Source organism: Chrysochloris asiatica, unplaced genomic scaffold, assembly GCF_000296735.1.
Source record: "Chrysochloris asiatica unplaced genomic scaffold, ChrAsi1.0 scaffold00026, whole genome shotgun sequence".
Lineage (NCBI taxonomy): Eukaryota > Metazoa > Chordata > Mammalia > Afrosoricida > Chrysochloridae > Chrysochloris > Chrysochloris asiatica.
Genome location: NW_006408544.1, coordinates 8191693 through 8204839, shown reverse-complemented (window position 1 = coordinate 8204839; position 13147 = coordinate 8191693). Strand labels below are relative to the sequence as shown.

The following is a 13147-nucleotide window of genomic DNA, read 5'->3' as shown; positions in this document are numbered from 1 at the left end:
GTATGAGTTGCATCTCAATGTAAAGAAAACTAAAATCCTTACCACTGGACCAATAAACAACATCCATATCAATGGAGAGAAGATTGAAGTTGGCATAGACTTCTTTTTGCTCAGATCAACTATGAACACGCATGGAAGCAGAAGTCAAGAAATCAAGCGAGACCTTGCTTTAGGTAAATCTGCGGCACAATACCTCTTTAAAGTGTTCAAAAGCAAAGATGTCAGTTTGAGGACTAAGGTGCACCTGACCCAAGCCATGGTATTTTCAGTAACCTCATCTGCACGTGAAAGTTGGATAGTGAACAAGTGAAATCACAGAAGAATTTATGTATTTGAATTATGGTGTTGGAGGAGAATAATGAAAGTTCCATGGACTGCCAAAAGAACAAACAGATCTGTGTTGGAAGAAGTACAGCCAGAGTGCTCCTTGGAAGCCAGGATGGCCAGACGTCATCTACCATACTTTGGACATATTGTCAGGAGGTACCAGTCATTGGCTGAGGATACTATGTTTGGTTAAGGTGGAGGGTCAGAGAAAAAGAGGAAGACCCCTGGCAAGATGGATTGGCACAGTGGGCTCAAACGTAGCAACAATTGTGAGGTTGACCCAGGACCGGGCGGTGTTTCATTCTGCTGTGCAGAGGGTCGCTATGAGTAAGTACTGACTCGGTAGCACCTAGAACAACAACAACAACAGCAATTTTTACAGGAGCAGATTTCCAGGTCTTTTCTTTCATTGAGCCTCTGGGTTATTTTGAGCCACCAACCTTTTCATGAGTAGCCAAGCACTTCACAGTTGCGTCATTAGGGCTCCGTTCCACTTGCATAGTCATCATATTATACTGGGTCACTGATACCACGTGCCTGCTCTGGGCTAGACACAGAAAATAATGACAGAAAGACATCTTGTCTGGCTAACCAGAAATAATTGCATTTTAGACCCTGTGTAGTGGTTACGAATTGGTCAGCAGTTCGAAACTACCAGCTGCTCCGCGGGAGAAAGATGAGGCTTTCTGCTCTCGTAAAGATTTACTGCCTTGGAAACCCTGTTCAGGGTCGCTATGGGTCGGAAACAACTCGACGGCACTTAACAACAACAACAACATATTGCCCTGGATTCCTGATTATACATGTAAAAATTGTTGAATTGGCAAATGTTTTGTCATATATATATATTTTAGTACAACAACAAAAAAAATTTTTTTAAGACAAATAAGAAACAGCTCAGGCAGTTTTTTAAGACAATTTGCCCAAAATATGACTCTAAAAATTACTTTAAGTCATTTTCTTCCAAAAGCTTAAAGCCCTTTACTTTAAATATCTGATGACCACCAAATTTACATTTTAGGTCTCAATTTCTGCCCAGAACTTCCAGTGTGTATATGGCCTACTCAGCATCTCCACTTGTTTATCAAACTGGCTTCTCAAGCTTAACTAGTCCACAACTGAACTTTGACTTCCTTCCCAAACATACAAACCCAAACCCCTTGCCATGGAGTTAATTCCAACTCAGAACAAACCTTTAGGACAAAGTAGAACTGCTACATAGAGTTTCCAAGGCTAAAATCTTAACACAAGTAGACTGCCACATCCTTCTCACATCGAAGGCTGGTGAGTTGAAGTCACTGACCTTTTGTTTAATAGCTGACTGCTTAGGCACTATACTTAACCTAAACCTGCCTGCCCCCATCTCAGCAAATGACAAATCCAGTCTTCTAGTTGCTCCACCCCAAAACTTGTGTCATCCCTTACTCCTCTGGTTTTCATACCTTTCATCTGATTTATCAGCAAATAGCAACCAGACTGCTCACCACCTCTGCTATTGCCACTCTAAATAGACTATCATCATCATGTCTAAATGGACTGTTGCAATAGTCTCCAGACTACCTGTCTTTGCCACCCTCCCCCCACTCTGTTTCTCACACAGTAGTCAGAGTGATCTTTTTAAAAACTAAGACAGAGAATGTCTCCTCTCAGCTTAAGCCCTCCAATTAGGTCTCAAAATCCTTAAAGTAGTTCATAAAGTCCTACAAGAACTGGCCCCTGATATTTCTCTGACCTCATTACCATTCCCTCTTTGCTCCTTCAGGTCAGCCTCACCAGTTCTTCCTGGTCACCCCTTCCTCAAGGTTACTGCATACAGTTTGCTTCCTCACGTCCTTTGGGTTTCTGAGCAAATGTCCATTTACCACATTTCAATTTTTCTCATAGCATTTATCATCTGATTCACCTGCAGACATTACCATGTTTGTTCTGTCGTTGCTCCTCCCAGTAGAGTATAAACTGTAGGAAAAGGGTGGTAGAAAAAATATAAGACGTCCATTTAACTTTCAGATAATCAACAAATAACTTTTTAGTATGTATCCCAAATGTTGCATGAGGCATGCTAAAAAAAAAAAAAAGTTGTTAATTTGAAATTCAGACTTTATTGGGTGTCTAGTCTGTTGTTGGAGTCCTGGTGTGGCGCTGTGGGTGAATAAGGTGGACTGCAAAGTTGATTTGAACCATAGGATCGGCGGTTCAAGCTCACCAACCGCTCCTCGGAAACCCTATACAGGGTCACTATGTATAACACTATGCAAAAAGGCAGTGACAGAAGTTGTTCGGTTCATTGTTGTATCCCCAGCTCTGGCATAGTTCCTGGCACATAGCAAGCGCTCAATAAATAATTATGAAATGAATCTGTACCCCTAAACCAAAATCCCAACTCATAACGACCATAAAGGACACAGTAGAACTACTCCACAGCTTTTCCAAGGCTGTAAATCCTTACGGAAACAGACTACCACATCTTTCTCCATGAATGCATACAGTATTTCATTAATCTAAAATGCACCTAAACTTTAATAAACAATGTGAGTCTAAGGGGTGGAGCCACTAGCCTGGGTTAATCCAGCTCACTTTCGGAAATTGACCCAGCAGCTGGCTGTTTTTCCTTACCCCGCCTCCGCTCGCCAAGGGACAAAACACCGCCTCTGCTCTTGCTCGGGTGAGCCGCAGGACCCAGGGGCGTGACCTCCTCAAACAGCTGAGCGCGGCCCAGACTTCACCAAAACCAGGGCCCCTTTAACACCCCGCCTCCCCGCTAGCACTTGCGTTCTCGCTCATGACGTCACCCCAGCGGGAGGCCAATAGAAGCGCTGTTTACTGGCAGGCGGCGCCAGCGGCTGCTGCCAAGGGGGAAGTAAGCTGAGGCCGGAGTGATGGCTCGGCTCTGGAGCCCTTGGCCGCGGCTGCCCCGGGAGCAGCCGCGGCCTGAGCCAGGGCGGGGACAGAAGTCGCAGCTGGATTGGGGGCGGCGCGTGTGATTTGCCGAGAGTCGCCCGAGCCCTAACACCTCAAACTCTGAGTACGAGCTCTTCAGGTGGGCTGAACTGGGGTCGCTCCTCAGCACCGCTCCCCAAGGCCCAGGCAGCAAGACTGGGTCACCTCAGGCGCGGGACTGGCTCCTTTGAGGCCAAGCCCCCGAGCTGGCTCTGGATCTTCCTGTCGCGGGCTCCCCTCAAACTCAGGACAGGGGCCAGAGAACAGTGATTTTTCCAGAGCAGGGCTGCCTAGCTTGAGCATTTCCCCAGCGCACAGGGCAGTGTCGGGGTTGTGGCGGCTAGGAGTCCCCTCCTGCTGCCCTTGTCCAGCCTGAGAGGGGCTAGCGCGTTCCCACTGCCTTGCTCTGCGCTCTCCTCTCTCCAAAGTTTCTTTTTTTTCTCCTTGGAAATCCTGCTCTGAAGACCCCAAACACCTTATCTGTGTGTCCTTCCCCAACTCAGCTCGTAGAGAACCCTTAGAAGTATTACCTACTTGTTGTTGTTAAGTGCCGTCGAGTCGGTTCCGACCCATAGCAACCCTTTATAGGGTTTCCGAGGAGCAGCTGGTGAGCTTGAACCGCCGAAATTGCGGTTCAAACTGCTTTGCAGTCTGGTGCTTTAAACCACAACACCACACAGGACTCCTACTTATCAGGGCTGAAAATCATTCTTGATTTGACTTTTTTTCTCTTTGGGGTTGTTTTTTGGAAAATAAAAAGTTGCTCTCTTTCCAGCCTTTTAAATAACTGTTCCAGGACCTTATCCATTTGGATCACTGGCTCCCTGGCTACTTCTATGTGACTTCTCCCAAACCATCAGAGTCCAAGTTGCCTCTGGACTACAATCTCTAGCTCCCAGTGGATCTGGTCAGTCCCACCTCTGGGTGGGAGTGACTGGGGGGGCTTCAGCCCAGAATTGCCCACCCTGGAAGGCAGCTCCAAGGTGGCCAGAGAATTGGGCGTTGGGTACGAACCTGGCAGCTCAGGAGTGGGCGGTCCACTCACTCCACATAAGAAGATGAAAAAGCGCAAAGAACTTAATGCATTGATTGGCCTGGCTGGGGACAGCCGGAGAAAGAAATCCAAAAAAGGCACAGGCCACCGCCTGCTTCGCACTGAGCCGCCTGACTCAGACTCTGAGTCCAGCTCAGAAGAAGAGGAGGAATTTGGTGTAGTTGGAAATCACTCTCGCTTTGTCAGGTGAGTAATGCTGTATTGAGGGAAGGGATGGGAAAAAAGACATCCTTGCAATACCAAGAGGCAAATTTAAGGGAAGAAAATCAGATCTGGACATTGAAAAACAAAGAGGAAAGGGGTTAGGCAGAAGACAAGTGCAGGTGCTGAGTGAAGGGTAGGTTAGGGATCTGTCTGTAAATGTGAAAAGAGAAGTTCAAGATCTAGGGTGGAAGCTTGGACTTGGGGGATACATCTAGAGTACAGGGAGGTCTGGGTGAAAGTAAAAGACATACTAAGAACAGGGACTTAGAGGCAGAAAAGCTTTGGGAATTAGGCCTCTAAGAAAAATGTAGAAGAGACAGGACTCTTCAAACTGCAAATTAACTTAATTTTTGTACTCTCAATGAATCTGGATCTTGGTGATGGGGAGATAGGATGCACAACGTAGTGTAAGAAGTATGAAACTTGAGAGTAAATGAAAGGTTGAAACTAAAAGAAGTGGCAACTTTTACCCCAAACACTTTTAGATGGAGTGGTCACTGGACAGATCAAGTAGTAGTGAGCTTTGAGGACATTGGGAATTGGGTCTCAGAGAGGAAAATTGCTGAAGGGAACCTTGAAGGTGCCTTTGGACTCTCTCACCGAGCACACAAAGGATAAAAGGATTCAGCGAGGACTAGGCAGAAGGTTAGGATGCTACAATCTTTGGGATTTTTTTTTTTTTTTATGTTTTTAAAAAAATGCCCTTTTATTTTGTTAAATGAAGAGTTTGGTTCTAAAGAGTTAAGTCAAATTAGGTAGTTAGAACCATCTTGGGTTTGGAGTCTGAAAGTTACCCCTCTGCGTTAGTTCAAACCTTGAGTGCTGGTTAAAGTTTGGTTAGAAATTTAGCCTCTTTCTGTGTTTCCTTCTGGGCCAATAAGTTAGAGTACATTGGGTATTCAAGTAGGCCAACATATCCTTTTTCTTTTAGTCTACTTACAAAAAAGCTTACCCAAAAGTTTATGAAGTTTCATTAAACTGAAACAGGGCCCCCTGTATAGATAAGTGGATGTATGTCTGAGACAGTGAAATGGATCAATAGGGAAATTACAGAGAGACATTAGGCTATACACTTTCTTAACCTGAGTTTGTCTCCAAAGATCTGCTTTCTGAGTTGATGATGATGGCTGCTGCAATGCCCACAATTGCCTCCTGTAGCCCACTTCTGTTTCATTTGAAGTTTGAAACCTTTGTACTTAATAGATGAACTCTTCATAGATGACAATAGTTAGTTGTTTTTAACCTGCAAGTCAGTCTTAACTGCATTACACTATGTCTCCCAGAAAGGTTAAAGAAAAAGATTGCATGATCACACGTGACTATGTCTAATAAAGCTATACTCATAATCATGTTTGTACTTATGGTTGAATTTGTTCTTACCATCAGAGGAGACTATTTACGATGCTGCAAGATCTGTTACCCCCTCTGTGCTTTTGTTATCCTCGCGGCCTGTGTTGTGGCTTGTGTTGGCTTGGTGTGGATGCAGGTTGCTCTCAAGGAGGATCTGGATGCCCTCAAGGAAAAATTTCGAACAAGTAAGTAGTTACCCTTTTCAGAGTGTAATCTTGGAGTCTTTTCCATGTTCTAGGAGTTAAGTAAGCATTTTGCCTAGTTTGGTGAAGCAATTATACATGTTCTTTACTCTTTCTTAGCTGCCAGTTTGAATGCTCTAACGGTTGTTTGTTTTTAACCCCACAAACATAAACTAGTCCACATGAAATCATGGCATTGCAGTCAGTGTTTAGCATGCATAAAGGGAGTCCAGGAGTCCAGAAGCTTCCATCTCCATCTATAGCCTGAACTTCCCCAAGTATAAAGTGACAATGGCAACACTGGACTATTCTACCACCCAGGGCCACGTGAGAAAGAATATAGACATGTCTGTCAAATGATTTCCTCCTTAAGAAAACCAATATGGGAACATTGTTGTTGGGTACCGTTGAGATGGTTCCAACTCATAGTGACCTTGTATAGAGTTTCCAAAAGTATAAATAAATCATTTCCTCTTCAAAACAGTCCTTTGACATGGGTTTATTATTATTATTATTGTGATTATTATTGTGTTCTTAAGAAAACAAACTTAGAATGATTAACAGTGATTAAATCTGACAGAGCTGAGACTTGTACCTGGTCCTCTTAAATCACTACCATCCTACCTTGTGTTACTGTGCTGTGGGATAAAGCACTGGACCGCTCTGTCAGTTTGAACCACAAGTTCAGTGGTTCAAACTCAACAGACACATCTCGGAAACCCCATGCAGGGTTGCTATGACACAGCACTGAACACCAACAAACAGCTGCATCACTATTCCCAGTGGCCTTGTAAGCTTATGCACCTTTCTCCAAGTACTGACAAATCTCTTTTATATCAAGTTGGTTCAGTAGCTAGAAAAGTTTAGTAGGACTGGAGGAGCTGGTTTTCTGGAGTATCAGTTTTTAAATTTAGACCAAAAACTAATAGATTTCTGTCCTGTCCTTAGCTATGCTTGTTTTGTGACATCTGTTTCAAAGGGGGGAAAAAAACCTAAACCATTAATGAGTAGTATCACATAAGTTTTAGGAAGTCTCTGTGGTTCTTTGAACTAAATTACATATTCATGAATGGCTTATCATAGCCCTACTAATACTGACCTAATAGTGCACAACTAGCAGAAGTATTTGTTTCATGAGGGAGTTTTAAAGTTAAGGGGCTTTAGTCCTGGTGTGGTGATGCGGATTAATGCATTGAACTGCAATGTTGGATTGAACCACAAAGTTGGTGGTTCAAGCTCACCAGCCACTCTGCTTGGAAACCTTACTGTGAGTCAGAACCAACTCAACAGCACTTAATAGCAACAACATTTTATGTTAATGAGTTTTATATATTCTAAATTATAAAGTTGTATTTTACTATCCAATCTACTTTTTTTCTGAAATGTCTATGTTGTTGTTAAGCGCTGTCAAGTCAGTTCCAACCCATAATGACCCTTTATAGGGCTTCCAAGGACCTTGCAGTCCATCACATTAACCCATAGTGCCCCACCAGGACTCCTGCCCTTAGCAGTATGTTGTTGTTAAGTGTCAGTTCCAACCCATAGCAACCCTGTACAGGGTTTCTGAGGCTGTAAATCTTTACGGGAGCAGAACGCCTCATCTTTCTCCTGAGGAACAACTGGTAGTTTCGAACTGCTGACCTTAAGGTCCGCAGTCTGATTTGTAACCACTATGCTACCAGAGCTCCCATGTTTTACAGGCCAGTGTTTTCTTTGTAATAAAAGTAGTGATCAACAAGTTGGGCGTGAGGTTCTTAAAAAGCAGTGTTTAACTTGTAAATAACCACTGAAGATACCTGTGGATGCCATCCTTTGTAATCAGTTGGGCCTCTGAGCTTACACTATAGCTTGTTTTGATCACATATAACAATTATTGATATATCAATTTCAAAACATTTCTTAATGCTGCCCTTCAGGGATTCCTCTCTCTGACAGCTCTGGGCTTATGTTTACAGGAAACTCTTGTAATTTATACCTTCACTCAGTGTTGCAGAAAAAGAAAATTCTTTATTTAGAAATGCATATTTAAAATATAGTCCATGTAATAGATCTGACAGTCAATCAGTCAACAAATATTTATTGAGCACCTGTTAATGCCAGTCCCTGGAAGCACTATATTCAAAACATGCCAGACATTTCACCCTGGCTGGTAAGACCTGCTCTCTACCACGGAGCAGCATTCCCCTGGGATGTTGACTACATTAGTCCACCAGCTGAATAAAGCACATTAGGAAGTGTCAATTCAGGCTGCTTTGTTGACTTTGGCTTGCTACAATGGATATGCCAGCACCTATAATAAATGGAACTTCCTGAAGTAGGGAAGAGGATGGGCCTGAAGCATTCATAGCTCATAGCCTGAACCATTGTGATCCACTTGTCCAAGAGTGTTTTGTACTAAACAAGGTCGAGTTTATTAAGCTTAATCTTTCTTTGAATTAAGCATCTACTTTAAATATATTTTGGTAAGTTGATTTTCATTTCTTGTTTTTCAAGAGGACAGTAGGAGTCCCTGACTCAAATAAGACCACTTGCTTGTCTAATACCTTTTTGAGAAATTCAGAATCTCATGTTCTTTGTTTCAGTATATTTTCCAAGACATTTGGGAGGAGAAAAGGGAAGATTGCTTAAATATCTAACATAGAAAGCAAAGCAGATAGGCTTGGTATTTTTCCTTGCAATGAAAAAGTAACTTGATTCTTATGCTAAAAATGCTAACTGGCCTTTAGATTCTTAGCTCAGTATTCTTTTTCCAGAATGAATTTTCAAAAGAACTCATAAACACTGGAAGATTCTATTCCCATCCATGCCTCTGTCATTCAGCTATGAAACACTAGAGTGAAGGAAAAGAATTTGGACGAGAAGGAAAGAATGACTCTTTTCTGGTCATACAAGTAGTAATGTAATGAAAGGGTTTAGTGAAAAAATTAAAATAACACTTTAGTCATTTAGTAAAAATACCTTAAAAATGGTCTTTTGCTAATGAGAGCATTAGGATGTAAATACCTCTGACAGCTGGAGTATACTAGAAAGAGCTCAGGTCCTAAGGCTTGCATCCTAGGATACGTGCATATCCTAGGTTGCACATAGTCGTTTTTGTTGTTGTTGTTGTTGGTTCCAACTCATAGCACCCTTTATAGGGTTTCTGAGGAGTGATTGGTAGGTTTGAATCACCAACCTTGTAGTTAGCAGTCCAGTTCTTATCCTATAATGCCATACCAGGACTAGCTATAAAACTTGGAAAAAGTTTTTTCCATCCAAAAAATGTGCTACCAGAGCATTTTGGGTATTCTTTATAATAACATCTTCTGTCACCAAACCCAAAATCAAACCTACTGCTATCAAGTCGATTCCAACTCATAACGGTCCTAGAAGAGTAGAACTGCCTCATAGAGTTTCCAAGGCTATAAGTCTTTATAGAAGCAGACTGTCACATCTGACTTCTGTGCAACAGCTGGTGGGTTCGAACCACTGACCTTTCTGTTGGCAAATGAGTGCCTTAACCACTGCATCACCAAAGCTCCTAACATCTGTCATGCTCTATAATAATTCTGTGACTACACCTTATTCCCCATTAGACTGAGAACTTCAGGGTCTTGTTTCATATACTAGTGCCTAGTCCTATTGTGGCGCTGTAGGATAAAGCACAAGGTCTGTTTGAACCGTAAGATTAGCAGTTCAAACTCACCAGCCACACCTTTGGTAACCCTATACAGGGTCAATATGAGTCAGAAGTGATACACAGCATTTAACAACATAACAGTGTCTAGTGCAGGGCTGGGAACGTAATAGGGACTCAATAAGTTGGTGAATAATAATTACATAAAAATTCACTGCAAACTCTAAAAACCTCATATAAAGATCAGATATTGGCTATTGGCTATTGGCATTGTATATGCTCTGTCAAAAATGTTGTATGTCGAAATCTCCATTCCTGATGTTAAAGGTCAGGAAAAGAGCTAGGTAACTTGTTCTGAGTGTTACATGCTTAATTTTAAATGTGTTTCTTTCCATGTTGAAACAACATGAATTAGTAATCTTAAGTTATTTGCTCTGCTTTCTCCCATTTATATAATAAAAGGACCTCTACTTGGCTTGCTACCTAAAAAGACCCAAATCAGATAATGATTATGATCCTTTCTCAGCTCTCACAATCTTTAGGTTCCAGAATGCCCTCAGGGCTTATCAGCTTTATGTATTGATTATTTAATAATTGCACCCCAGTTATTTGTGTGTTATATTCTTCTACTTCTCACTTCTACTAAATTGGCATAGACTGCAAGAAAGGAGATCCCCCTCCTCCCCAAGGGTTTTGTGACCACCTGAGAACAGCCGATGTGGGATGAGTTTTTCTTTCAACCATAACTGGAAATGTGTATGAAACCCAGTAAAATGCTATGTGCTGCATCAGTGTAGTAAAACATTCTTACTATGTGAGCTATGTTCCTGTATGTGTAAATCAAGTGTTATGTTAAAAGCACTTAAGCAGGCCTGTTATTTATAAAAAAAATCTTTTGGCAAGTATTTTTGAAAAAGGATAAAAAATTAATTTCTTTGCATAATTCTTAGTTTTTTAATAGACATGACTAAAGGAAAGATACTCTTATATGTATTACCACCAACACCTCTTACTTTATGGAATTTTTGGTTAAAATTTTGTTGTTGTCTGTTTAACTTAATAAAACAATGTTAATTCCATTTTATATGGTATGGTTATTTTGCTGGACAAGTATTTGAGTGCTTCTGTGTATTTTGCACTATGCTAAGTGCAGGAATGTAAGTAAAGACCTGGTCCCTATCAAGCAGTTCACTGTCAAACTGGTGGAAGAGACAGACGAGTCAAGAGGTGCAGGACAGTGTATTAAGGGCCTGGTAGTTTGGATCCCTGATGGCACAGTGGCAAAGTACTCAGCTGCTAATTAAAAGATTGGTGGTTTAAACCTACCATTTGCTTCATGGGAGAAAGATGTGGCAATCTCCCAAAACATTTATTGTTGTGTGCCATCAAGTCAATTCTGACTCATAGCTACCCTCTATAGGGTTTCTGAAGCTATCAGTCTTTATGAGAGCAGAAAGTCTCATCTTTCTTCTGAGGAACTGGTGGGTTTGAACTGCAGACCTTGTGGATAGCAATCCAATGCCCCTACCTGTAAAGATTGCAGCCTTGGAAATGCTATGGGTAAGTGCTCTCTCCTATTGCTATGAATTGGAATCAGAATCAACTCTGGCAACAGGTTTAGAGTTTGTATTGGTTGAAGGTATGGGGGGGTGGACCGAGGTAGAGGCACAGCTGTTTGAGCTGAATCTTGACGGAAATTAAGTTAGGTGATAGAAATGAAGAAGGGGAAGACTAAGGACATCCAGGCAGAAAGAATATCTTGTGCAGGGTCACTGTGGCCTAAAGAGCTTGGTATGTTCAAGAGATCCACTTGATGTAAAAGGAGACTGAAGAAGTAGGTAGAGTAGTGAGAAATGTGGTTGAGAAGTAAAAAAAGGTCAGATTTGTTCAGTCAGTAAGTACTGAGTGCCTAAAATGTGCTAGGAGTTCTGGTGTGGCACTGAATTAATGTGCTGGACTGCAAAGTTGTTTGAACCACAAGGTCAGCAGTTCAGGCTTACCAGTTGCTCCTCAAAAACCCAATACAGTGTCGCAGTGGGTCGGAACTGACTTGACAGCACTTAACAACAACAAAATGTGTCAAGTTTATTTTAAGTATTGACTATACAGAAGTAGACAGAACAAAGCCTTGCAATTTACATTTTAACAAATCGTTTTTTTGAATCATTTATACCGGTCCTTTCTGCTAGTTTTTGCTTCAAAGAAAGTGAATAATAATCAGTCGGGCAGTCTTTGACTTTTTAAGAAATAAATTAGGCTTTATCCTTTGCCATTGCCACTGTTTTATTTTTCTATGAAAAGAAAAAATGTGCTTTAAAGAAAGAAGAGAAAGGAAGAAAGCATCTTTCAGGCTGCTGTCTTTAAACTGGCAAATCTATAAACCATAAATTTTTCTTGGACTAATCAAAAAGTCTTTTATTTGAACTGGCTAGTACTTAACATTTTTTTTATCATCTGTTGTATACTTGGTCAGTTGTGTTAAGTGCTTCTTCAACCACTCTCTCAATTCTAACTTGTACTTATGAAGTACATTTTATTTCTATGTTATAGATGAGGAAACTGAACTCCAAGAATTAAAGTAATTTGTTCAAGATTGCAGTTAGTAAATTACAGAGTTGAGATCCAAATCCACGTTCTGCTCACGTTCTTTGGTATAATTTTTAGCCACCTGGTAATAAAAAGTGGCAGTAGTAAAAATTTTTTAAAGTTCTTTTTATTTAACCTATTGCCATCAAGTTGAGTCTGACTCATAGCAACCCTATAGGACAGAGTAGAACCGCCCCACAGTGTTGCTGAGACTGTAATCTTTATGGGAGCAACTACCACACTTTCTCCCACAGAGCAGCTGGTAGGTTTAAGTCACTGATCTTTTAGTTAGCAGCTGAGCACTTAACCACTGTACCTTCATAGTGAAATACCAAACCAAAGCTCATAGCAACCATGTAGGACCTAGTGGAACTGCTCCATGTGGATTCTAAGGCTGTAAATTTGCAGAAGCAGACTGTCACATCATTCGCCCATGGAGCAGCTGATCTGTTTGAATTGCCAGCCTTTAGATTGGCAGCTGCTAAGCGCTTAGCTGCTGTGTCACCACATCTCCTCGTAGTAAAATGTTGTATGATGTCGAGTCAGTTCCAACTCATAGTGACTCTATATAGAGTTTCCTTTTGGGGAGCAGAAAGCCTCATCTTTCTCCCACAGAATGGCTAGTGGATTCAAACAGCGGACCTTGCGGTTAGCAGCTCAATGTGTAACCCATGTTGTCACCAGGGCTTGTTAGTAGTGAAGTAGCCCCAGTTGAAATAGAGCTTTAGTCTTCAGATACACATTTAAATAAAAGAGTAGTAGTAGCGTAGTGGTTACGAATCGGGCTGCAAACCTTAAGGTCAGCAGTTCGAAACTACCAGTTGCTCCGCGGGAGAAAGATGAGGCTTTCTACTCCCGTAAAGATTTACACCCTCGGAAACCCTGTACAGG

The 13147-nt window shown here is 41.6% G+C and overlaps 1 protein-coding gene across 1 annotated transcript in view; it reads left to right on the top strand.

The window, feature by feature from the left end:
* The first annotated feature begins 4208 nt into the window (after window positions 1-4208).
* The window catches only part of EFCAB14 (EF-hand calcium binding domain 14), a 59270-nt gene continuing 50331 nt past the window's right edge, over window positions 4209-13147 (top strand). The window contains exons 1-2 of the mRNA XM_006839725.1: window positions 4209-4504; window positions 5909-6057. Of these exons, the coding sequence (XP_006839788.1) occupies window positions 4323-4504; window positions 5909-6057 (331 nt within the window). The 5' untranslated portion in view covers window positions 4209-4322. The remainder of the gene's footprint in view (window positions 4505-5908; window positions 6058-13147) is intronic.